Source organism: Pituophis catenifer, unplaced genomic scaffold, assembly GCF_029215685.1.
Source record: "Pituophis catenifer annectens isolate HBS135680 unplaced genomic scaffold, rPitCat1.0.hap2 SCAF_1, whole genome shotgun sequence".
Classification (NCBI taxonomy): domain Eukaryota; kingdom Metazoa; phylum Chordata; class Lepidosauria; order Squamata; family Colubridae; genus Pituophis; species Pituophis catenifer.
Window position 1 is genome coordinate 38,872,531 of NW_027256881.1, and position 25,886 is coordinate 38,898,416.

At 37.5% G+C, this 25,886-nt stretch overlaps 2 protein-coding genes across 4 annotated transcripts in view; one reads left to right on the forward strand and one right to left on the reverse strand.

Moving 5' to 3' along the window:
• Nucleotides 1–11,807, forward strand: part of ZC3H6 (zinc finger CCCH-type containing 6) — a 29,960-nt gene extending 18,153 nt beyond the window's left edge. For 2 of the 3 annotated variants that reach the window (XM_070932299.1, XM_070932300.1), the window contains exons 6-12: nucleotides 43–159; nucleotides 730–841; nucleotides 1,765–1,874; nucleotides 4,998–5,251; nucleotides 5,607–6,076; nucleotides 7,542–7,784; nucleotides 9,488–11,807. In XM_070932299.1, the coding sequence (XP_070788400.1) occupies nucleotides 43–159; nucleotides 730–841; nucleotides 1,765–1,874; nucleotides 4,998–5,251; nucleotides 5,607–6,076; nucleotides 7,542–7,784; nucleotides 9,488–10,986 (2,805 nt within the window). In that variant the 3' untranslated portion in view covers nucleotides 10,987–11,807. The remainder of the gene's footprint in view (nucleotides 1–42; nucleotides 160–729; nucleotides 842–1,764; nucleotides 1,875–4,997; nucleotides 5,252–5,606; nucleotides 6,077–7,541; nucleotides 7,785–9,487) is intronic. The other variant, XM_070932301.1, reaches the window with a different exon arrangement.
• A 2,127-nt stretch (nucleotides 11,808–13,934) lies between these two features.
• Nucleotides 13,935–24,811, reverse strand: LOC139320022 (uncharacterized). Its single transcript, XM_070948118.1, has 5 exons — nucleotides 23,941–24,811; nucleotides 22,115–22,297; nucleotides 18,924–19,096; nucleotides 16,251–16,368; nucleotides 13,935–15,421 (listed from the first exon to the last, which is right to left on the reverse strand). Exons 1-5 carry the CDS (start codon nucleotides 24,787–24,789, stop codon nucleotides 15,251–15,253), a joined length of 1,494 nt encoding a protein of 497 aa, XP_070804219.1. The 5' UTR covers nucleotides 24,790–24,811; the 3' UTR covers nucleotides 13,935–15,250.
• Between the last annotated feature and the right edge of the window lie 1,075 nt (nucleotides 24,812–25,886).

The following is a 25,886-nucleotide window of genomic DNA, read 5'->3' on the forward strand; positions in this document are numbered from 1 at the left end:
CTTTGAGGAATAACCATATTAAAATGGAGATTTGTTTAACAGGAAATGAAGCCAGTAAAGAAATGGCCAACTATGAGTCAGGCATTCATAAACCAGCATACGGTGGAACACAAGGGAAAACAAATTTGTAAATATTTCTTAGAAGCCCGATGTATTAAGGTGAATATATAATTGTATTTTTTTCTTTGAAAAATGTAAGCAATTCATAGATTTTATTGTAGTTAGTTTAAAGTTTAATTATTACATGATTTTACCCTGCCAAATCCATTCATTCTTATGGTAATCAAAAACCAATGGCCATAAAAATTATATCCAGCATTTATTAGATTTGAGGGAACTTTTCATGTATTCAGCATAAATGATACTAGAGAAAATTATTGCTTAGAATAATACAAAGATTGATGCATGTATTTTGTTTGGCCACATTATTTCTAAAATCTTAAATGAACTTTCTTATTTAGTATTGAATATATACGTTCTACTAGTTAGCTCTTAGGTACAGTTGCATCACTGAATATAGCTGCTTTAGCAGTTCCATCAATATGTGAATACGGAGACTGTTGATAGAATGTAATCTATTTTCTAGTTTTATAACCATCTATTTGCAATTCATTTTATCTTTTTAATGTAACATTAATTTTTAATTTTCTTTGAATGGTGGAGTAAAATAAAATAGTATGAAAAGTAAAAAGTCACTATTGAAATTTATAATCTCTCTTTATGTTACAGGGAGACCAGTGTAAATTTGATCATGATGCAGAAATAGAAAAGAAAAAAGAAATCTGTAAATTTTACATTCAGGGTTATTGTTCCAAAGGAGAAAACTGCATTTACATGCATAATATCCTTTGACAAAAACATTTCAGTCATATTATCATCAAAGCTGAATTGATCATAGCACTTAAAATGTTCCATTTGTAATAGAATATAGATGTTCCTACGGACTAGAGGTTTTAAATGTTAGTAAGTAATAGTTTTAGGAATATATTGGTTTTTTTTCTCTTTTTAAATAATAATATATAGCAATTTTTAGAAACATACAACAAAGTAGAGAAATGATTAATAATGAAACATAAATAAAAGCGTTATAGAAAAACTTTTTAGCAGTGCATTCCCTCTTTCTCTTTTATTTATTTATTTAACCACTGTTTAAATTTGCATAAACTTTGTTATGAACACAATAGTCCTCAATTTACAGTTTATTGTAACAAATGGTTAAGAATAAATTCCTGAGGAATCATGAGAATTGTGGCTGCTTCCAAAGAGGTCCGGGCAGTCATTAAGTGAAGCGCCCGTGATTCCTTCATTGAACCACAAACCCTACTTATTGCGGTTGTTGGCAGGGAAGGAAGCCCTGGAAAGACCTAGGCCCTATGCCTATTCTGCAACACCTCCTCAACTCACCTGTAGCCTGTCCCAGGTCTCCAAGGGCGTCCCCCATCCAGTCTATGCACTCTATGCGCTACTTCCTGTCACTGGATCCAACACAGTTGGGCCTCCTCTCCCCCTTCTTCATACCAGTTCACTTACCTTTTCCATAAATTACCTATCAGAAGCAGAAGTGGCTGAGCTACCATATGATCCTCTTATACAGAGGTTGCATAGTAGTGTTCAGGAAGTGGTTGCCATTTTGGAAGCGGCCACAATTCTCATGATTCCTCAGGAATTTATTTCAAGCATATGTTACAATAAACCTTTTAAAGGAGGTAATGCCAAAATTATGGGAATTTCACTAGTATCTTAGTTTCCTTAATATTTGATCACATGAATTTCCTTGCAAGTTCTATCATACAGGAGCAAAATGCTATCATGGTGACAAATGTAAGTTTTCTCATGATCCTCTAACTAAAGAGACAAAAGAACTGCTTGATAAGGTAAGTAATGCTATCTAAAGCAAACTTTGTATTTCAAAATCAAACTTTGATCTAAATCAAACTTTGTAATAAGAAATGCTTCCAGTTTTTCAAAAAAGCTAAATAAGTTGATAGAGAATCAGTTGCATGTGAAGTGCACCTGAACAACTGAAAAACAGAACTTTTTTTGTTTTTCCTGTAAACTCTGTGCTACAAAGCAACAAATCAATTTATATATTTTAGTGGAAGATTTTTGGCCTAACCTTTTATTAATACATTTAAGGGGACTACAACTACTCAGAAAATCTAATCTGTTTCAAAGTGTTCTCTTTGTTTTTTCTATTACACATCAGATACCTAATGAAGGAGAATAGATTACGATTTTCTAAAAAAAAGATCATAATATCCTTTAGTTACCATTTTTTGTCTTTTGTAACATGTACGCATAAGCATATTAAAGAATCTACAGTGTTGTATGTAAGTTCATGTATGCATATGAAATGCGCATACAGATGTGCCAAACAGATGTGAAATTGGAAGGGAACTAGGATAATTCCCTATGCGAGAGGTAATCCTCTCACACAAAGCAGACTTGCTTCTGGTTCTTTGTTTGTGCCTATTGATTGAAGAACAAAACATATTCGTATTCAGTTGAACTTGGCGTGAGGAGGGGTAGTGTGCATTCAGCAGGTTATTCCTTCTCTTTACCTCCAGATTTTGGGGGGAGGGGCATTTTGAATTTGTGATGTATGAATCCACTCTTTCCATGTAAAGAAGAATAAGTATAATTGTTGAATTCTAATCAAATAGGAAACTACTTGAGAAATTGTTTTCTTATGAAATACCCTATTCCTCCCCAGTTAGAAGAGAATAGAATAATTGGGTTGGAAGGGACCTTGGATGACCTCTAGTCCAGCCCCCTGCACAAGCAGGAGACCCTATACCATTTCAGACAATTGATTGTCCAATCTCTTTAAAAGTCTCCAGTTGTTCTGCCCCAGCTCCGGATTTCCAAGGATATTGACACACACCAACGGTCCTTATCAAATTTATTTATTTATTTATTTATTTATTTATTTATTTATTTATTTATTTATTTATTCAAATTTCTATACCGCCCTTCTCCTTTCGGACTCAGGGCGGTGAACAGCCAGATAAAAAACATCTATACAAACATCACAGTTAAAAATAAAGTTAAAATAATTTATAAATTTGGCCCATAATTTAAAACTTGTCAATTAAAATAAATATTAAAATTTTTAAAACTAACCCTAAAATCAGGACAGACCGGCTAGCTGAAAAAAATAAGTTTTTAGGGCCCGACGAAAAATCCGGAGGTCGGAAATCACTTGTATCTCTGGGGGTAGATTGTTTATTAAGTAGCAAGAATAAACAAGACCGGCAAAGGTTGGCAACCAGCCCAGAAAACAAGATATGATAAACCAAAATACTCTGATAATAAATACGAGTTAGTTCTAGCAAGAAACTTACTAACGGTGTGTGACTTAAATAGGCTAAGGGAGTGGCCAATTATCCTCAAGCCTTACTCTCGAGGAGACCTCCTCCTCCTGAGTAGCCACTCCTGCCTTTTGGCAGCCCTGCGTGCTCGAGCATTGAGGAGAGGCTCCTCCACATCGCTCTCTCCACTTGAAGGAGCCTCTGGAGGTTCTGAAGGCCCTGGCTGAGTCTCTGCCTCTGGCACCACATCCTTTTCAGCCTCCTCGCTGGCTGCACAGGCTGCTGGTGTGACACCACACTAGCCTCCTCTTCGTCGGGATCAGCCACGATCCGCGCAGGCCCTGGCAGGCCACAACACCAGTGTTGGAGCATTCACAACTTTGGGAGGCAACTCCTTCCACTGATTAATTGTTCTAACTATCAGGAAATTTTACCTTAGTTCTAGGTTGATTCTCTCCTTGATTAGTCTCTATCCATTGCTTCTTGTCCTGCCTTCCTGTGCTTTGGAGAATAGATTGACCCCTTGTGGCAGCCCCTGAGATTTTGGAACACTGCTATCATGTCACCCCAGTCCTTTTCATTAAACTAGACATACCCAATTCCTGTAACAGTTCTTCATATGTTTGAGCCTCCAGTCCCCTAATCATCTTTGTTGCTCTTCTCTGCACTCTTTCTAGACTTTCACCATCTTTTTTATATCATGGTGACCAAAAGTGGATACAATAATCCCAAGTGCGGTCTTACCAAGACATTATAAAGTGGTATTATAAAGTTTTGGAACATAGAATAGAATAGAATAGAATTGAATTGAATTGAATTGAATTGAATTGAATTGAATTGAATTGAATTCTTTATTGGCCAAGTGTGATTGGACACACAAGGAATTTGTCTTGGTGCATAAGCTCTCGTAGTACATAAAAAAAAAGATACATTCGTCAAGAATCATAAGAATCATAACATTCTCTTAATTCTAAGAATTTGAATGGTGGTCTGTAAAATTAAGTTTGAAAAAGGAACGGAAAGTTTTCATAACGTCATGCACTCATTTTTTTCCCCCTCGCCCAGTAATTTTCACATGAAAAGGTACAGGACAGACAGTAGCTAAAAAAGAACTGTTTATTGAAAATATCCACATAGAAATTATAAATGCCACTACTCAGCTTCTGCTATGTCATACCTTACTCCTTTAGGAAAATCATGGAGCAGGAGAAGCTGGGCAGCATGGAAATGACCTTTAAAATGATTCTAAGTATTGTTTGTTTAGTGCTGGTTTTGTCCTGTATCTTCTGTTTTGGGACATGTTGGGGAAAGCTGATTAGCTGTTCTTTCAAGGTGCTCCTTCTGTAAGATCTAGCTTCAAAGCAGCTGGATGATAGATAGAGGTGGAATTGTACTTTGTCTCTTGCAATGAATAGTTTAATTCATGGGCCCAGTACTATTCTGTACTCCAGTTTAGACTAAATTATGCCTAAATTTTTATTAAATGTTCATAGACATGAATTTTGAAGAAAAACTCCAAATTAATAAGTACTGATTTTTTAATGTTGTCATAGTTTTGAAATATTCTAATTTAATCTGAGATATATAGAACAGGTATCAGAGATCTGAATAAGTGCTTTTGCCATTAACTTCTAGAATAGTTGCCAATAGCCCATGTATTCTGATTATATTCTAATGTGGTTTTAGGTACTAAATACTGAAGATGAGCCTCAGAATGATGATGAAAAAGAAGTGGAAGAACTTAGAAAACGTGGCATAGTTCCTCTTCCTAAGCCACCTCCAGGGGTTGGGCTTTTGCCCACCCCACCAGAGCCATATTCATTTATGGAGGAAGATGCAGAAAACTTTCAGGATCCCTCTGGTGAATTCAAGAAAATTCCGTCTCTCTTTGAAATAGTTGTGAAACCTACTGTGGATTTAGCACATAAAATTGGGAAAACGTAAGTCTAGTAATTAAAACTATGCATGAAATTTTAATGAGGAAGTTAGTTTTAGAAAATTAATGATTTTAAACAAGCCTTACAGTATGCATTACCGCATCCTGTTAGGGCAACTATTTCCTCTCTCACATTTTGGTGTAGCTGTACATGTATATGAATTGTAGAATCTACTCTATTATATAGAGTAATCTGGTATCAAAGAAAACATATTGAATAGTAATCTTAAAAAACACAATTTGGGGAAGATTGTATACGTTGCCATTTGCAGATTTTTTTACATAGTACTGCTTGTCAACTGTGTTCTGAATCTAATATTTTTACACAAATATACCTGACCTGGCTTTTTGTTTTACAGTCCACCAGCATTCTATAATAGTACATCACCCCCTGGACCAGAGTTTGAAGGAAATGATCCACACATGTATAACACAGAATCAAGCCCAGGACATAATGGACCAACAGGGCACCCAGGTTCTCCTGGTCATCCCTGTATTGGTCCAGTGGTGCCACATAGTCCACCTTTGCAGCCAGTTCCTGCAGGATACTTAGGAGCACAAGGCCAAGCCGGTGGACCTATGCATGGAAATCAGGGTGGCCCGCCTTTAACACCACCTGGTGTGTCATACAACTGTGCAGTTGCTCAAGAACATATGGCAAACATGCCCAGAGACAATCACTGCCCACCTGGTCCACCATATCAGCACATTCCTAGTGAACGGCAGCCAAATCCTGCATATGAGACTCTTCAGAATCCAGCTAATTTCTATGATAACTACTATTCACATCAGGCTGTGCATAATTTCCAAACAACCAATAATGCTAATGGTAAGTTTTAATTTATAAAATTGTTTCATTTTAGTTCATCACTCTGAACTGAAAATCTTATCTGTTGATAGTCAACCAAGTTTTTTGCAAGCATTCAGTATCCAAAGTTGAGAGTTAAGTGTGATGTGGCTAAGAGGATAAGCATTAAAGCCTCATCTCTAGAATTCTTGGGAACTATACAGGCATTTCTCAAGACCTTTACACACTGAGTTCTGGTTTTTTAGGTTTTGAGGGGTTGGTGATAGTAGGGAAAGAGTATCCACATATTCGTCTACTTTCAAGTTTTTCTGCAATCAGGAATCCCATCTTGCTAAGCTTTAGTTGTAGGGAAGTCTGTAAATAAATGTATCTTAAGGACACTTCTTAAATCTCTTGAAATTATAGGAACTATAATCTATAAGTAAATAAGTTTAAAAGTTACCAGTTTGGGGTGAATGCTTGCAGATAGCTTGTCTTAATCCTTAATTAAAGATATATATGTAAGTGTTTTCAAAATGCATGTACTATGAAAACTTACGAAAGGAAAAGTGTTGTAATCTATATATTCTGCTTGGAACAGTTTCACCTCTTTCTAGAATTTTTGTAAGTGGGATCTGGAACATCTTGGATAAGTGTATTGCATGTATTATAAGTTCACTTGTAACGGGGGGGGGAGTGTGTATTTAAGACATTCTTGACTCCTGGCAAATGCAGTTTTCTTGGTAAGATTAATTGGCAAGTGGCTTGCCATTGTCTTCTTCCTAGGGCTAATAAATTATTGACTTAAAGCTGGCTTAATGCGTAAGGCAAGATACAGAATTGTCTCCCTATTTTTAGCCTATTGCCCTAAACCAAAGGTGTTCAAACTCGATTGCGTCACATGACGTATTGTGACTTTTTTGCCTTTGTGGAGTCGGGATGGGCATGGCCTGCATGTGATGCATCTGGCCCGTGGCCCACCAGTTTGACACCCCTGCCCTAAACCATTACATCAAACTAGATCTCATCTCATATTATGTATACATTTATATTTTCCTAAAGGAGTATATTGCAATGATTCATTTCTGTTCAGGAGCCTATCATTTCTGCCTCAGCAAGTAAAATGTTAGTCATTAGTTTTCCTCATGCAGAACACTAGCCTGCTTCCACAGTCCTTTGGAAGGGGATGTGTGCTTGCTTGGGTGCTACTACTTTGAACTGAAAAGCTGGTAGAAAGTGAAGTAATGATGGCTTAGGAATCACTCCTTAAAGACATTCTTGAGAATACCGGGCCTTTTCTGTATAAGAGCCAATTTTTTAAAAAGTTCATTTCGGTTTAGAGTACTCTAGATATTTTCTCTGCACAATTATCAAGGAGCCCCAAACTACCATCTATTTTGGAGGAACTATCACACTATACTTGATTTTATAGTCGGTTTATTAAATGATACTAAATAACTTTTAAAGTTTCATAATAAACACTAATTATTTGTAATACTTAATGCAGATGCTACATGGCAAGGAGACTTTACAGAACACCAGTCTTACATAAATTCTTCAGATTCACATAACAGTGGAAATGAGTATGAATCAGATTGTGCCACTACAGCAGGACACAATTCAGCTATGAATGTACCTGATTTTCTTCCTGCAATGCAGAAAGCCCTTTTTGTAAGGCTCAGTCAAAAACATCAAGATGATGGAGAACAGATGAGCAATCAGTGTCAAAGGTCACTGAGTAGAGAAGAAGGTATTTTCAGATTGTGCATTTGTCAAATACAATACTATATTGTATGTTGTTTCTTTTTCAGATATCGGAATACTTTACTGTATTCTTCCCTTATATTTACTATATTCATTGTAATTTTTATTAAGCTCACCATTTATTTCATAATCAACTCCCAATTGGTCCAAGAGAAGAGGGTTCTGTGGCTGAATCTCTCATGAAAAGCATGCACGTGTCTGCTATAGAACAGTCATACAGATAGACTGATTGAGTCCCCCTTACATGTTAGCATAACATTGAGCTGTATTTTTCTTTTTTCATAAATTTTATTTTCATTATAAGATAAAAAATACAGAAAAAAACAAGTTAAATTTTAAAAAGTGCAGAGAGGAAAAAGTGGTAACATCCAGCTTTTTTCATTGCAGTAAAATATACATACACAAACACACGTACGCGCACACATATACACACACATACACTTTACCCTTTTGCTTTACATTTCATAACATTTCAGACTATTTCTATAATTACAAAATCATTCTAATGATTTAAAATTTCATTTATTTCAGTTCCAAGAATAAAGTTAAGAAACAGTTTCCCAATAGAAACAAAAGTACAGTATTTTTTGGATGATAAGATGCATCAAAATATAAGACGCATCTTAGTTTTTGGGGAGGAAAATAAGAAAAAAAGCTGATTGGCGGGCCTCCCAGAATACCCCCAATCAGCTGTTCCCAGAGGTGAACTTTAGCAACAGGTTTGTTGGTTGTGAGCTCTGTGCCTTGCTTTTTTTTCCAGCCTCTGAAACCTCCATTTCAGAGGCTGGGTGGGGCTACATTCGATGTATAAGACGCACTCAAGTTTTCACCCTCTTTTGGGGGGGGAAAGGTGCATCTTATACTCCATAAAATATGGTAGATAAATTCTCTTTTTAATTAAAACAGTCAGTTTCCCCATCTCCCATCACCCGCGTATTCTTCTATTGTGGACACTAGTGTATCTTTTTATGAGCCCTTTTGCTAATGGCTAATAAAAATTGATACATTCAGAATACAGTTATGCAATACCACCCACAAATAAATTGTCTGAAATTTTACAGGATTTTGGTGATCTTAAGACCCTAGTAATACTCTTTTTATATTGCCTTTATTATTTTTTAAAATAATTTTAGGCACCAAACATACATAATAATGCTTCCTTCTTCTATTTTCCTCACAAAAATAAACCTGTGAGGAGGATTGGGCTGAGAAAGAGTGACTGACCCAAAGTCACCTAGCTGGCTAATCTTCTATAATAATAATGTTTTAAAAATTACAACGTTTTTGTTTTTAAATAAAATAAAATTTTAGAATAAAATATTTTTAAATATTTTTTTTTAAATTTGGAGTTATGCAGGGGGTGTTCTGGATTTCTTATATACTTTTAGCACTTCAAAAGTGCTTAAAATCCAGAGTGAGATATTATCTAAACAGTTATATAGCCTCAATGTTTTTTAAAATGTTTAACCTTTGACAGTTTTAGAGTTGAATTTTGCTGATTGCAAGATGAAAGGTTACACAGGTATACAGCTAAACCATTTATCTTCTTGTTTTTATACTCTGTCATTTTAATAGAAGCTTAAAATTTCATAATAGCGTTTGCAGCTTTTATTAATATGAAAGGATAATCTTATTTTAGACAATATATAGCATGTTCCTGAGATTTAATTATCTCTTTTTTCCTTTTAGATGATAATGTAAATTGGTACTCTAGTAGTGAAGAAGAAGAAGGAAGCAGTGTTAAATCCATACTGAAGACCCTAAAAAAACAAAGTGAAACATTTCGAAGTCAGCAGTCAGCAGATCAGCAACTGCGTGTTATGCCAGTTGACCCGAGACTTGCTAAGGAACGTGGTTCAGGAAACCAGGCTGTTGATCCAAGACTCAGATCAGCTTCAAGATCAAGTGCTAGGAAATCATCAGAATCAGGAGTCTTGGACCCAAGGCTTGCACGAGATCCAAGAACCTTAAAGGGTAATGAAAGCAGTCATGGAAGCTCCTCTACTAGTGGAGCAAAACTGGATGTGCATTATCCACAGCCTGTTGTCAAGATCATGCAAAAAGGATTGGATGAAGATGATGAAGATGCTGAAAGAGAGTTAAGAGACAGAGCTTTTCTCATACCATTGGAACCTCTTCCTGGAGTAACATTACGAGATCCAAGATCTCAGCTTAGACAGTTCAGCCATATTAAAATGGACATTGTTCTAAGCAAACCCAATTTTGCTAAGCATATTGTATGGGCTCCTGAAGATTTACTCCCAGTACCTTTGCCAAAACCAGATCCAGTATCTTCAATCAATTTACCCCTTCCTCCACTTATAGCTGACCAGCGATTTAATCAATTAAGGAATAGCAAAAATGATTCTATCCTAAGTACGGTTCCATCTGATCCACGACTAGCAGCAAAAGCAAAAAATAATATAAATTTAGCAAACAGGAGTGGGTCTTTGGAGCACTCTACAGATTTGCATCTTGGTAATACAAATAAACTAGGAGATCCTCGCTTACAAAAATCCACTGATCCCAGGCTGCATAGACTATCCAGTACAGACTCCCATCATGGAACGGTGAAGGATCTTTTGCCTTCAAAAACTGATCCTAGGTTGGCCAGATCCAGCACTAGTACATCACAGTCCTCAGAAGCTGCAATCTTCCAGTCTGACTCAGATACATTGCCTCCATATGCACCTAAGTTGTCGTCTGCAAGTTCCAAACTAGGCACTTCTAGTTCAATAATAAGTGGCATTAGTTTGTATGATCCAAGAAATCATACTTCATTGGATTCTTCTCCAGTTAATTCTGGAGAGAATGGAGAAAACCAGAAAAAGGGTATTTTGAAAAACACTGGTCAGAATGAAGTAGCCACCTCAGAAGAACAGTTGCCTCAAAAAGCTTCCCTGCATGTAGAAAAACATGTGGAAGCATTTGGGGAAACCAATTCAGAGAAAGTAGCTAATCTGAATAAATCTCAGGCTAAACACTCCAGTTCTGCTCCAGCGGTGCACAACCTTCCTATCCAAGCTTTATCAGGGTTAATCAGACCACAATATAGTGATCAGAGGCAAGTAAGGCAGCCTGGGCAGATCACTCCAGCACTAGAAAATGATCCAAATGGGGAATCGGATGACAAATCGCTGAAAGATGTTTTCAAGACTTTTGACCCAACTGCTTCACCTTTTTGTTAGCTAATTGTTAAGATTTTTTACCATTGTGAATAATGCCGGTTTCCACAGTTTTGTAACTGGGATTACCTCTATACTTTATTTATTTTTAAATTATAACCAGAAATACTTTGGGGCTGCTATTTTCAGAACCACATGCAGTAATACTATAGTGTTTGCCAATTTGGTATTTTCTATATAAGTTTCCCATTTCAGGGATATGAATCATTGATCCGTTTAAATAAAAGTATATATCATGTTAGGTCCGAGACAAGCACTTTCATTGTAAATCATCATTAAGGGATTCAATTTAAAGACTTGTATATGTGTAATGTGTCTTTTCAAAATCAGCATTTTATGTTTGCCACTTTTGTATGATTGTACAGTTTCAAGCAATATAATGTATATTACTATGAAAAACATTATTTAAGATGATAATTATCTAATCTTCTTAAGCCCAACTTGCTAAGCATTTGACACAGGGCAACATTTTTTACTCATGAAACTGATATTCTTAGCCTAAAAAATACTGTATTACATACTGAGGAGCGGAATAAACTTTTTAAAGTATTTTATTCTATGCTGTATATATGCAAAGGACATAACTAAAACATTATTGTTAAAATAGAAAACACCTAGGTCTATAAAATGTATTTACTTTTTCATGTATACCCTATTCTCTATTGTGTTATGTCACATTGTGGTGTTCATGTATTCAATGTATTTTTGTATTCAGCTACTTAATTTGTATTGCTTTTTTGTATTGATGTAATGACAGTAACATGTATTCATGTGTCTGGCATTTTTAACAAATTAAAAGAGTGAAATCTCTGACTTTCCACAGACTCATGTGGTTTCCTTAGATTTGAGATTTCATGAACAGAAAATTTCATGAATTTCTGCTGTAATTCTGATTTCTTACGTTGCCAACTACCTCTGGTGAAGACCATTTCAAATAATCTCCTCGCCAAAATATTACAGCTGAATTTTGATCTTGCAAAAATCAAAAGCTTCACTTTTGCAAGTCATCGGTGAGCAGCATAAAGTAATTGGGGCAAATGATTGAGCAAAAACCTCACTAAGCAAACTGAATAAATTGTGTGAGGTGGAGTTGACATCCAAATGCTAAACATTGAGATGCAAGCATTAAACTTCTGAGGAAATACGAATTCTATGGAAGTCTCTTAGGTTTCTATCAGGGTTAGCACCCTATCAGGGTTAGCAGGTTCCCCCAACATCAAAATTGCAGGTGTGATCAAGCAACAAGCCCCATTCATTTTAAAATGTGCAATTGACTTCCCTGCCCTACCCAATATCTACACCTGGGCTTAATGGCAGCTGTTGGATGAGAATAAGCAAGCCAATAAAAATATTTTTATAACTATAATCTCTGTATTTTAAAAAATAATCTAAGGTGCATTGTGTCAGCCAATGTAGTTAACAGTGACTTTCAGAAATTCTGAAGTATTCTCCAGGACATCTGTTTCTTGGAGTCTTAGGCATACAATGTTATATTTACAGGGGTCTCTAAAGTAAAGAATATATTTTACTAAAACAACTCTATTAAAGGTTAAAACAAGCTGATATTTATATTAATTTAGCATTCATGTTATATCGGCATCAAGGCTTATAAAAACATTTGTCACATCCATCTGAGGCATAAGAAGAAACTAGCTATCCATTCGAAACAGATGGCCTTTCCATAAATTATCTCACATTTTTCTGAGTCAATTATTTTATAATTCATTTCTCAGGTATGACATACACCACATGGAAAGTAGCCTGACATACTAATTTCATTCCCAAATCATGTTAGAAACTAAGCAAACCAAGTTTGATTAGTACAGGGAAATAGGCTAGACTGCTAATTCAACAGACATCCTGGAAAGAATGTAAATAGTAAACTAACAGGTTTCCAGAGATGAAAGGGCCTGGTGGCTCAGCAGACTAAAAGCATTGTGATTAACACCAGCTGTCTGCAATTACTGTAAGTTGGAATCTCACCAGGCTCAAGGTTGACTCAGCCTTCCATCCTTTCTAAGGTAGGTAAAATGAGGACCCAGTTTGTGGGGGCAATAAGCTGACTATATAATTATACAAAAGTATGAAGGCTATTGCTTAACGCATTGTAAGACGCCCTGAGTCTCCGGAGAAGGGCGGCATATAAATCAAATTTTTTTTAAAAAAAACAGAAGAAAACAAAATGGGTATCAGAAAAAAAAACTAGAAATTGCTGAGAAGAGAAAAAAAATATCTTAAAAGGAACTTAGTTTCAGAGAGCCTGATAGAAGAGACAAGAAGCAACATTACAATATGTAAAATATAAGATGGAAACAGACATGGAAAAAAACAGCAGGTTATGGTTTAAGGTATGTTAAGGATGGGGGGGGGTGACTCCGGTTAGTTGCTGAGTTTGTCAGCTAGAAAGCTGACAGCCCAGGTTTGAGATCCAAGTGATGCATGATGGCATGAGCTTGTGTTACTTGCCTCAGCTGCCAACTTTGCAGTTCGAAAGCATGCAAATTCAAGTAGATGAACAGGCACTGCTGGGGGGAAAGTAATAGCGTTCTGTGCACCTCAGCATATAGTCATGCTGGCCACATGACTATGGAAATGTCTTTGGACAACTCTGGCTCCCTGGACCAAGAAACAGATAGTTCTGTCCTCTAGAGTCAGAAACAACTGGACAGGGAAAACCTTTACCTTATAACATCAACATCCAAGATACCTTACAAGATAGTCCCAATTTACAATGGATGTGAAAAAAACTACACACCCCTGTTAAAATGCCAGGATTGTGCAATGTTAAAAAAAATCAAACCAATATAAATCACTTCAGAATTTTTTCCACCTTTAATATCACATAAACTGTCCACTTTAATTGAAAAACAAACTGAAATCTTTTAGGGGGAAGAATAACAAAAAAAAATATACAATAACGTGTAAGTGTGCACACGCTTTATTTATTTATTTATTTATTTATTTTTCATATTTGTATACCGCCCTACTCCCGAAGGACTCAGGGCGGTGAACAGCCATAATAAATACAAATACATATAGAAGTTAAAAAAATTTTTTGATTTTATGACAGCATTCAGTCTTTTGGGATAGGATCTTACTTTGGGAATCTTTGCCAAGATTTTGGAGTGATAGCTAATGCTTTAAGAATTAACCATCAGCAGTAAAGAAACATGCAGTCAACAAATATGTCACAGAGTGGTACTTGGTAGTGCCACCATGAAAGCCTTGGAAAAGATACTCAGATGCTGTGATGTGTCCACCTACCAAGGTCAAGATCATGCAAGCAATAATATTCCCTGTGACATTCTATGTAAGCAAAAACTAATACAGACAAAAATAAATGTTCCTATGGGTTATGGAAAGCAGAAAACATGTTACATCTAGAAGCTCATTTCTTCGAATTCAATCCTTTGTCCAAATCATGCGAGGTAGAGATCATAGGATCCAATAGAAAAGAATACAAGTAGTTAAAGACTTGAATTGTGTTGTCTTTGGTGCTCTCTTAGCTCCCTTAGTTCCCTTGTGTGCTTGCAGATGCTTCATTACCCAACTGGTAACAACATCAAAGAGCACCAAGGACTCCAGAGATCATAGGATTTGGCAGTCAATAAATCTGGAGGGAAATCAGTGGGATGAAACTGTCTTAAATAACATGTTTCCTTACTCATCCTAACTCCCTATTTTAATGCTATTTTTTCTAATTGTGCTTAAGCTTTATACCTTCAGTAGTTTCATCATACTGGCAGACCTCACTTAATGACCAAAATTGGGATCAGCAGCTCCATTGTTAAGCATGGGAAATCATGTGACTGTGCTTTCCTTTTTCCTACTCCTCCACTCTCTGGACTGCTCATCGCACTAATGGGATAATTAGCAAGAAGAAGGGAATGTTTCTAGTTACATTGATTGGAGAGAAGGATTGAAAGGAATGTGGCTGAAACCATGAGTATGCTAGGCAAACAATCAGGTGTATTCCTGATGGTGTGCCATCTTATTCTCTTGTATTCCCTATTGCTCCACTCTACCAGGGAGAAAAAAAAAAAAAAACAGGTCAGGACAGAGGGCAACATATAGTGGCTATAATGGCAATCACGTGACTGGGGATGCTGCAAAGGTTATAAATGTGGGCATTGGTTGTAAAGTCATTTTTTCAGCATCGTTATAATTTTGAATGATTGTTGAATGAAGCAGTTGCTAAGTGAGGACTACCACTATCTGTATGTAGAGGGACTGGACTATTTATTGCTATTATAATGAAGTTCCAAGATCACAGAGGTGAAAGTGGGCTGGGCCACAGTTCTGTTTTGCAGAGACCCAACTCCTCTTTGTCTGAATTCAAACTTTCCTTGGCCCCATACCAACGAAGACTCTTCCTCCATTGGCTGCAAAATGTAGCTGTATTTGATTCTTCTGTATCAGGGGATGGGTGTTGCAAACCCTGAAGGAGGGGAAATCAGAAAAATGTTACACAGTTTTAACATTAAAACGGTTCATGGCAAAATGTTTTAGAGTTAAAAAACCTTAAAACCCATAAAACCATTAAAAAACTTTCCATCAAAATACGTTTGGGAATTGAGAACACTTATCAAAATTCAAGAATACCTACAAGGGAGATTTTGATCGCTGCAGCAATATTGTGGAAAGGGGAGAAGTGAACTCATTGTCTTCTATATCTAAGGTCCTCCTCCAGTTCCAAACCTATTTGTAATTCCTTCTGAATAATTATTATCTGATTATTTAATTTATAGTCTGAATGTCCTCCAAAGACACAAGGTGGCATACAGTACATAGTTCTTCCTCCTTTGATCTGGTATCAAAGCTTGTGAGCAAGGGTTAGGCTATGGCAGTGTTCACTTGACAAGCTTAGCCCATGGTTACTGTGTACCATCTATTGGACTGCATTATTTACAGAGCAATGGATCCACACTTATAGGAAATAGCATATATAATATGATTTATATTAAAAATGGAGCCCAAACATACACTGGAATATTTATTGCCCTTTTGCTATATTGTGCTAACCCTAACTCTGAATAGAAATGGAGCAGACATAGATAAAAGCCTGTCAGGTTGGAGGTTAGATATTTATATTAGCTTTATCCAGTCTGGCACTTTCCAAATGTATTTCCCACTAGCTGAGAAATTCTGGTAATTGCAATTGTCAAAATGAGGGGGTGCTGCCAAGTATGGAAGATTTATTTGGACTTTCAAGATCACATTAAGATCTGCTACATAATACATTCTGAAGAATACTGCATTTTACTCACTTTGACACAAGCTGCTTCTGCTGCCATAAACATTTGAAGAATTCCCTGGAAGAGATTTTGAGCATTGCTTACAAGGTGTTCCACAGACGATCTACTGCTACCTGTTGATGCAATTACCCTAGGATGTAATGACAGAAAACATTATGTAACACCTAAAGGACAAAAAAGTGTAACAAGAAAAATAGATTCAGTTACAGGAATCTTGACAGCTAAATACTTCCACTTCTAAACACATATCTTTGAGTTTGTTAGGGCAAACTTTCTTTATTCTTTTAGAAATAAACCTTTGTTGAGCAGAAGAATCAGCTAACTGCTTCCAAATAATAGAAAACTGTGCAGATGTTTTGAAGTTTCCACGTTTTCCAAACTTCCTTTTCCCAGATACTGAGAAGATCACAACATATGTAGTTATTTAGCACTAAACAACAATTAAAACATTCTAATGAGGATTGAGCATGCTCAGCTATGTCCATCTGATTTGGGATGGGGCACAGAATAAAGAAAATGGAATTTGCTAGAAATAGGCTGACTGGTTAGAAACTTTTTTTGCAGGTTTCACAATCGATTATTTTATTGAAGAGTTCACTTTTTATGAGATGAATTTAAATTTGATCATGAATTGGAAACTGAAATCAATGGGATCTATGTTAAATTATGTCTAATTTAAGTCTCATTAATTTCAGTTTAGCTATTCTAAGAGTCATTTATAAATATAATTATGATATTAATTTGAAACCAAATTTAGTTGAACTAAAAGGCTACATACAGGTAATCTTTAACTTACAACCACAACTGGGACTGAAATTTCTGTCAATAATCAATGTGCCTGTAAAACACATTACATGTCTGCATCACTTAGCAACTGCAATTCCAGCACACCCCATTGTTAACCAAATTCCACCAGTCATTAGCCAAGAAGCCTTGGTGGAACAGCAGACTAAAGTGCTGTTAAGTAACACCAGCTGCCTGCAATTACTGCAAGTTCAAATCTCACCAGGCTCAAGGTTGACTCAGCCTTCCATCCTTTCGAGGTAGGTAAAATGAGAACCCGGATTGTGGGGGCAATAAGCTGACATTGTATAAAAAAGAACACCGCTTGGGGGGCCCAAAAGCCCTACTAAGCAGGTATATACAAAAGTATGAAGGCTATTGCTTAAGCCGCCCTGAGTCTCCGGAGAAGGGTGGCATATAAATCGAACCAATAAATAAATAAACCCACCCATGCCAAGCTATTTCAAACTTGGTCTCTCCCAGTTCCAAGCTTCAGTGAAGTCTGGGTCCCGGGACCACTTCTTATTCAACTCTTCTTTATCTGTCTCCCTCACCCAGATCTGCCCTTTTGGCCACCTTGCATCTTGCCTTGTGGTGTAGCAAGCAGCCCCAGAACCACACAGCTGGGGCTTCTTAGTGCACTGCAGTTGAAAGGCTTCAAGAAGGTCCTGAGCTGTAGTGCAGCATGAAGCACCAATCACTCTAGGAAGCTCCAGCATCACAATGTGAAACTGCAGCCCAGCAGCATGGTACAATGTCACAGACCAGAAGTGCAACATGAAACCACAACCTTCTCAGGAAGCCCCAACAGTACATCACAAAGCTGCAGCCCAGGAACTCAGCACAAAACTCCAGCCACTTCAGCTCAGTCACCTTTGCTGCCCTGCACTCTGTCACTCCAGCCGAATTTTTGCCATGCCTCGTGAGGAAACTGCTGTCTACAATCTAGGGGGAAAAGTCTCATGTGGCTAGCAGATACCTCACAAAGGGCCAGACTGGGCATGCTTGGTCAGCAGCAAAGCAAGAAGACTGTGAAGATTAGCTAGAGATGCAAGGTCTGCTAAGTACAGACCCTAAGGTCAAAAGGGCGTAGATGGGCGAAACAGGCAGGTGAGGAGGAGTTGAAATGTCCCTGTAGTTGTAAGTGTGAGAAAGCTGCCAAGCCCCTGAATTTTGATCACAATTGCTGGGATACTGCTGTAATTTCAGGGACCAGTCATAAGTCCCTTCATTTAACACCACTGTAAATTCATGTGGTCCCTGAACAAATGGTTGTAAATTGAGAACTATCTGTAAATTAACGAGACAAATCAGGTATTTCACTCGAATTACTTTAAGTTCAGTGAAAATTAAGTGCAACTAACAGTCTGGATCCAAGGTAATTCAAAGATGTTTTCCGGCTGCCTTAAAAAATCAGCACTTATTTAATTTCATTGAAACAAATTAAAAAAATAGAGATTGGTGGCACAGGTCTCCAATACCACTTCTCTCTCAGTGGTGAAATTCAAATTTTTTTACTACCAGTCTGTAGGTGTGGCTTGATGGGCGTGGCAGGGGAAGGATACTGCAAAATCTCCATTCCCACCCCACTCTGGGGCCAGCCAGAGGTGGTATTTGCCGGTTCTCCGAACTACTCAAAATTTCCACTACCAGTTCTCCAGAACCTGTCAGAACCTGCTGAATTTCACCTCTGTTCTCTCTGCACCATTCAATGCCTTCTACATTCTTGGATTACAACTCACATATTCTCCAACTATTAGCCTATGTTGCTCTGAGCTGCTGAAGATCATTTTGAATCATGTCATACTACAGAAAGGGCAGTAGATTGGCACTAGAAGGAAAAAAATATGGATATAATTTGTTTCATTTTGCAAGGAAAAATTATTTCAAAAATCTAGTTACCGGGTAATGATGCTAAGTTGATAGTTAATTGTTTTGGTTTTCTCTAAGGCACACAGCAGTTCAGCTGCACATCTTTCATTTAAGCAATCCTTTGTAATTCTGCCAGCAAATTTCACCAGTGCTTCCCCTCCAGCAATAACTTGAATAGCAGTGGCAATGACTTCTTCTTTGGTCTAGAAAAAAAGCAGTTATAAAAAAACAGGAGTGAATGAACATTATCTAACTCTCCATTAATACATTTCTACTCTTCATCTGAAGAACTCAAGTCTATGGCCTGAAGCTAGTTTATGCAACAGATAATACTCCAACAGTACCTCTTTGATCATGTGGCCAGGATACTGCATTTCTCTGAGATTAAAAATAACAATAGTAACTTCCTACATCTAGAAAGCTAGGAAACCAACAAGAATAGGCTGAACTGCTCTTGATATGAAAGGCAATAGATGAAATCTCATAGCTACACGAAAACTCAGCCTGAAAGTCTGCTATATAGAGTTCTTGTTGTGGGAAAAATAGGAAAAGGGAGCATATGTATGCTGTCTCGTGTTGTACAAAAAAAGTAAGACATAGGCAAATGAGTGGCCTGCCACTGTAAAGGCAATATCAGAATGAGCTGAGATGGTAATGAATGCTAACAAGAAAATGTTTCTTCAGATATCTTCAGAATTAAAGATTTAGTATGTCAGTTACTTAATGAAGACATTAAAATGTTAACAGATAAAATAGAAACTGGATGGAATTATTTAGTTCCTATTCTGGCTCAGTGTTCCACTATGAAGTTTGAAAACCAGAATTACAAGGTGGAACTGAAGCTTGAGATTGACAGAAAATGTGATGAGCATAAAGCTAAGGCAACATGACTAGTGGTCTCATCTCTCCCCCACCACCTGGGAAATAAATAAATCAAATTCAAGATAAATGATAAACCCTAACTTATCAAAAATAATAACAGCTATAGGCTAGATCAGTGTTTCTTATAGTGGTCCAGTGTTCCTTAGAATATCTCAGAGGTCCACAAAATCAAAATTATTTGCCAGATTGTGAAGATATTTGCAAATATTTAAAATATTTTAAAAATAAAATAAAAATATGAGTCGTTACAAGTTTTGTTAAAAAATATATGCTTTTTCATGAAAAATTTGTTTATGTCAATATCTAATGAGTTTAATATAGTTACGTTTACATGAGTCAATAGGTAGGTTTTATACAAATGCATCAATTATAATTTTAATATAGTAAACACCAATAAATATAATCCATAAAACAAATGCTCTTTTGGGATCCTTTGTAATTTTTAAAAGTGGGAAGGGGCTCAAAGGTCAAAAAAATTAAGAAACCCTGGGATAAATAAAGCTCAATTGGAAAAGCAATACACACAATGCTTTTAGCAGACCACAGGATGGTGCTGGTACATCATATTTAGTGATCATGGAAAAGAAACACTCCACAAGAAATTAATAAAGTGTAAGTAAATATTGAACTCAATCTGACATTGCCCAGAATATCTTATTTGAACAGAACAACAGGAATAAGAGAGAATGACGTTTTTAACACATCTTTTGAAAAAAGAAATAAAAAGTTTAACGTAGACTTTTGGCTAGATTTTATCTATTTCTACTAAAATAACCTGATTCCTGACATTATATCACCTACTTTTTCCCCCTGGATGATCTAACCAACTTCTTGGGGAAATTCCAACTATTTCTCAGTTGTTGGGGAGCTGCTACACCCATCTTACTTCATATCCCTCGACTTCTGCTTTGTTTTCTGAAAGGACCCCAGGATTTTAGGGAATCCAATTCTTTATGAAAATCGTTAAGTGTTTTCTAGAGTAATAGATTTTATTAAAACAAAGGTATAAGCTTTTATGAGCTACAGCTCACTTCATAAGCTGTATATACATACATTCTGAATAAAACTTTTCTTTAAAAAATTGTTACATTTTGGCTACCCTAGGCTAATATAGCTCTCCTCCTACAGGTATGATTATTTCGTTTGTATTGATGCTAAAGACAATGCCTGAGAGAAACACTGATTCTCAGATAGTATAAACTATGAGGGATTGCCAGGCAGGTTTTGAGGGTGGTAGTGGAACTGAGAGCTTGCCTATTTGCTATAATCATTCTAAGGGGGGGGGGGGGACAGATAACAGTTGACAGCTATAAACATCAAATATCTTAACCTTAACTACACAGCTGACAAGTACATTATTATATTGTGAATAGAAAAGCAGGCAAGTAAGACCAAAGACCAGTAAATGGGATAGTTTACAAACCGTTTAAAAACCTGTTTATCAATTTGCCAAACTAGAGTGTAGTTTCAAGTGGGATGGCGTTGGGGTTATAAAAATGTACTAACGCTTAGAACATAAGGGTAACAGAGTTTATTTATTAGTTCAATTTATATGCCATCTTTCTCTGAAGACTCAGGGCGGCTGGAAGGGACCTTGGAGATCATCTAAATCCAACCTCCTGCTTGAGCAAAAGAGTCTATACCATTTTATACAAAATGGCTGGGGGGAGCAAACAAAAGCTGGCTAGGAAGTTTTGAGAATTGAACTCTATCCATCTTAAAGCTGCCAAGGTTGAGAAAGATGGCTCTACATTCCTCAACATGTTCATTAATGATTTCGATGAAATGGTGGCAATTCTTGTCATACATGCTGATGATCCAAGCCCTCCCCTCTCCAACACAGGAAATAGGCTGGGCTGAAAGTGGCTGGCTCAGAGCCATCCATTGAGTTCCGTAGCTGAGAACAGACATGAATCTGAAAGTCTAATCACATCCAATGCTTCAATGCTTCTATGTCTTTAGAGTTCAGTGTTACAGCAGGTTAGCATCTATTCTCTCACAAACATTTTGCTTCATTTACAAAAAAGTGAAGACATCTTCAGGTTCAGCTTGACTCCTGCTGATTACATGGACACATCCATGCTGTTTTTGTAATACAGTAACATGGAGGTGGTCTGCCCATGGCATTTTTTCCAGAAATATTTTGTTTTAATTTCTGCTTTAGCCTACTGGTTTGGAATTCCCTGCTGATCTCCATTTATATATGAACAAGGAATGTTCAGTTGGCAAGAGGAGCTACTCTAGTAGATTTTTTTAAAAAAAGATTTCTGTTCTGAAACCAAAATAAAATCATTATCCCCAACACTCTCTTTCATCCAAAACTGTTAAAGAGGAAATACCATGATTGGCCCTTTCCTTTTTAGAAACTGGGCCATGTATGACACTTGGACTCTCATTTCCTCAATTATTTGTGAAATAAGACAGCCATGGTTCTCCGAGTCTCCCAGTGAGGAGGTTGGACTGGATCTCAAACTGCATTCAGAGTGACTAGACTGGAAATCACTTGGAAGATCTTCCCGATACTGTAGAGATAACGAAACAGTTTACTTATCCCTCAAGCTCCAGAACGTTCATATTCTTACAAAGAGATTTATGCTATGATGTAACCTACCACCACAACCCACCAACCTTCAGAAATTATGGTGGTAAGCCTGCCGTTTGGCCATGCTGCCTGTTAACCACTCATGTTATCAGAATTGTGAGGTCCCAAGCAAAGACCTGTCCACTCAATGCTTCTCCTCCCTAGTTTCACTGCTGAACTCCAGCAAAATAAGCCAATGGTGGCTGTGCAACTGCTTGAGAGGACCTTGGATGATTATCAGGATCCTTCTCAGTCAGAATCCAGACCTGGACATGGAATGGAAAGGCATTGGTAGCACTTTGGGATGATCTCTGGCATGGCCAAGATAGTGGCTGTATGACCATCCTTGCCTTATTTGACCTCTCAGCAGCTTTCAATATTATCAACCCTGGTGCCCTGGATCAACTCAGAGGATTGGTGTTGGGTTGTCTCTTTCTCCAGAGTCAATCCCAGTCAGTGGCAATTGGGGAAGAGAGATTCTACCCCGGATCTAACTGTGTGGGGTGCTGCAGGCATCAAACTCTCACCATTCCTATTTAACATCTATATGAAACCATTGGGTGAAATCATATGTTGCCATGAGCTGAGGCATTATCATTATGCTGATGATACCCACTTATATATCTCTTCCCCAGGCAAATTAAGCGATGCAGTGGACATCTTATCCCAGCATCTGGAGACTATGAAGCTCTGGATGGGGAACAACAGGCTTCAACTGGCAAGGACAGCTTTGTTTTTGAGGCCCTCTGGGTCTAGGACCATACATCTTTGGTACTGGTTGGAGTTGCACTGTGTCAAACAGACCCTGTGCACAATCTGGAGACTCCTGCTTGATTAGCAGTGACAGTCATAGAGAGGGGGCCTTTGCACAACTTCATATTGTGTGCCAGCTGTGCTTGATCCTAGATCAAAGGGCACTCACTACTCATGGTTAGTTTTGCCCTGGTCACCTTCTGCTTGGATTACTTCAATGTGTTCTATCTGGGGCTGCCTTTGAAAAGTATCAGGAAACTTCAGCTGCTACAAAATGCAGCAGTGTGAGGAGTTATGTATTTCTTGCAGTATTTGTTTCCAAGCACAATTCGATGTGCTGATGTTGATCTTTAAAGTCCTTCATGACATGGGATTGAGGGACTATCTCTCTCCGATTTAATCTGCCCGTTCCACCAAATCCAGCAGAGGACATTTTACGGGAAGAGAAGTTGGTCTTATCTTTTCTGAGTTTCTGAAGATCCCTCAAGACTTGGTTGTGTCAGCAGGCTGGAGAGCCCCAAGGGACTGGTGAGCTAAAGTGATGAACATGATTTTAAATGGGCTGAAAATTCTGCTCCAGCCCACTCGAACGATATCGGTGTCATTGCTATGCCTGTGTCTCTCAACATTCCACATATATTATTAAAAACATCAGCATCCACTATTAAACTTAATAATTTGAAATAGTGAAAAGCGCATTGTGACCTGACCATGTAAAACCTGCTGTCCTAGAACTGTGTCCTCATACTGGACAAAAGGTCACACTTTCTCTATGGCTATAATTTAAAACATATGTAAGTCTTTTGTGCTTTAAGAGGAGGTCAATATTACCATGGTAATTTTGTTACTGGCAGAAAAAAATCCTTCTCCAGCCTTGATGGCTTTGTGGCCTGGGGATGGGATGCTCTGATGCTGCGTGCAATCTTCTTTCTTCAACGAGGAAGGCTGGATGGAATAAATATGTTCCTCATCATTTTGTAAGCACCTTCTAACAACTTGCAGAACTGTTTCACTGATGCCCTTCGTGGACTGAAGCTGTCTCACAAGATAACCAGCTTTGGCAGACCACTCATACAGAAGACTATCTACCAGATGATGATGCTGGTCTAGTTGGCTGTGGAATTGTCCAGCTACTCCCATAATTTCATCAGTAAGGAGGAGAAGGTTCCCTGTAGTGGCGAGTAAGCTCTCTTTCGGCTTTAGAAATTTGGATGGTTCCTCCAGTGCATCCCGGATGACTTTGTCCACCGTTTGGATATTTGCTTTGAGGAAGGCTGCCTTTCTTCCAAAGGTCTCCTTTTGGATGAGGTCACTGTTACTTCCAGTGCCATGTGATATAAATTGGCTTAATCTGACAACACTCTGGATGCTGCTCAAGTATTCTCCATTGAGTCCATTCAGTTGGAGCAAGACGGCTTTGGCTGTTAGGGCAAGTTTTCTTTGGAGAACCTCAAACTGAACCAATAAACTGGGAGCAGCTATCGGCGAGACTGCCAGAGCATTTGCAACTTGAAGCAGAGATTCTGTTAATATTTTGATCTGTTCTGTTTGAGATGGAATCTCATTCTCAATACCTTGTCTAGCACATAACAGAATTGACAACTTAGCAGCTTCCTGTATTCTAATAGAATTTTCAGATACTGTTGTCAGCGTGCTCTGCAAACAAAGCCGGTATTTCATTTTAGTTTGTAACTCTTTTAAAGCCAATACATCTCTTCCTATAAACTGATCTACAATATTTAACAATGCTTGGATGGTAACAGACCACAGAATGCAACTTGCATCAAATCTGTCCTGTTTAGCGAAATCAGGATGAGATCTACTAATATCCTGTGCTTTTTCAAGCAGGTATTTTGTTCTGGTTTGTACACAAGTAAACTTAGTTTGAACTCGTAGGAAAATTTCCTGAAGGCTGAAACACCCGGGAAGCAATTTTCTGTCATCTGAATGGACCACTTTGCTAATTAACTGAACCAGCATCTCTAAAATCTCCATGATCTCATCAAAACTTTGGATTTCGTCATGAGAACCACATGGAGGCATAAAGCCAATTAATTGCCTTGCCAGCCTGTACCAAGAACTTACAACAAAAGTCAGACTGTGCTTTGTCTCGTCAATCTTCTCAGAAAGCAAAATAGCTGTTTGCAGCAGTTGCTCTGAATTGAGAACAGGGTTTGCCTCTACTTCTCTAGCTAATCCAATAAAATGAGGGATTAACCCCACTATTTCTTTATAATGCAATAGTTTATCAGAGAGAGGTGACTCAACAATCCGTAAGGCTTCTTTAGCTGCATCAATACAAGTGTTAGCAAGTTCCAGCAAATCAGCACAAATACCATTCAGGCGTATGGCATCATGTACACTTGTTGCTGTTGTCAGCTCTCTAATCAGTGGGTGTAAATCAAGTCTTCTGACTTCATCTTTCTGGTATATAATATTTTTTGGGGGAAATTCCGGAGAAGGACAATAGGCTGGTTTAAATTTCTCCAAAGACTCGACCAGCAATTCTGCATTATTTGAGCTATTTTGTTTTATGAAACTTTGTGTACTAAATTCTATAGAATCCTGTGAAGCAAGGGCATTTGGAAAATCTATGGAAATATTGAAATCACGGACACCATCCCGAAGTGGACTAAGAATATCTGGCTGATTACATTCATCTAGCCCCTTTTGGACATTACAAGCAAACTCTATCAATTCCTTTGTCCTCTTTGAATATTCTTCTTTAGCTTGCACACTGGTCATTCTTGCCATACACGAATTTATGCTAACTTCTG

Coding starts and splice junctions, on each gene's coding strand:
- LOC139320022 (XM_070948118.1), bottom strand. CDS start 24,789: ATGAAATACCGGCTTTGTTTGCAGAGCACGCTGACAACAGTATCTGAA. Junction 16,369..18,923: donor CAACTTAGCATCATTACCCG/GTAACTAGATTT, acceptor ATTACATCCTAG/GGTAATTGCATCAACAGGTA. Junction 15,422..16,250: donor CAGAAGCAGCTTGTGTCAAA/GTGAGTAAAATG, acceptor CCCCTCCTTCAG/GGTTTGCAACACCCATCCCC.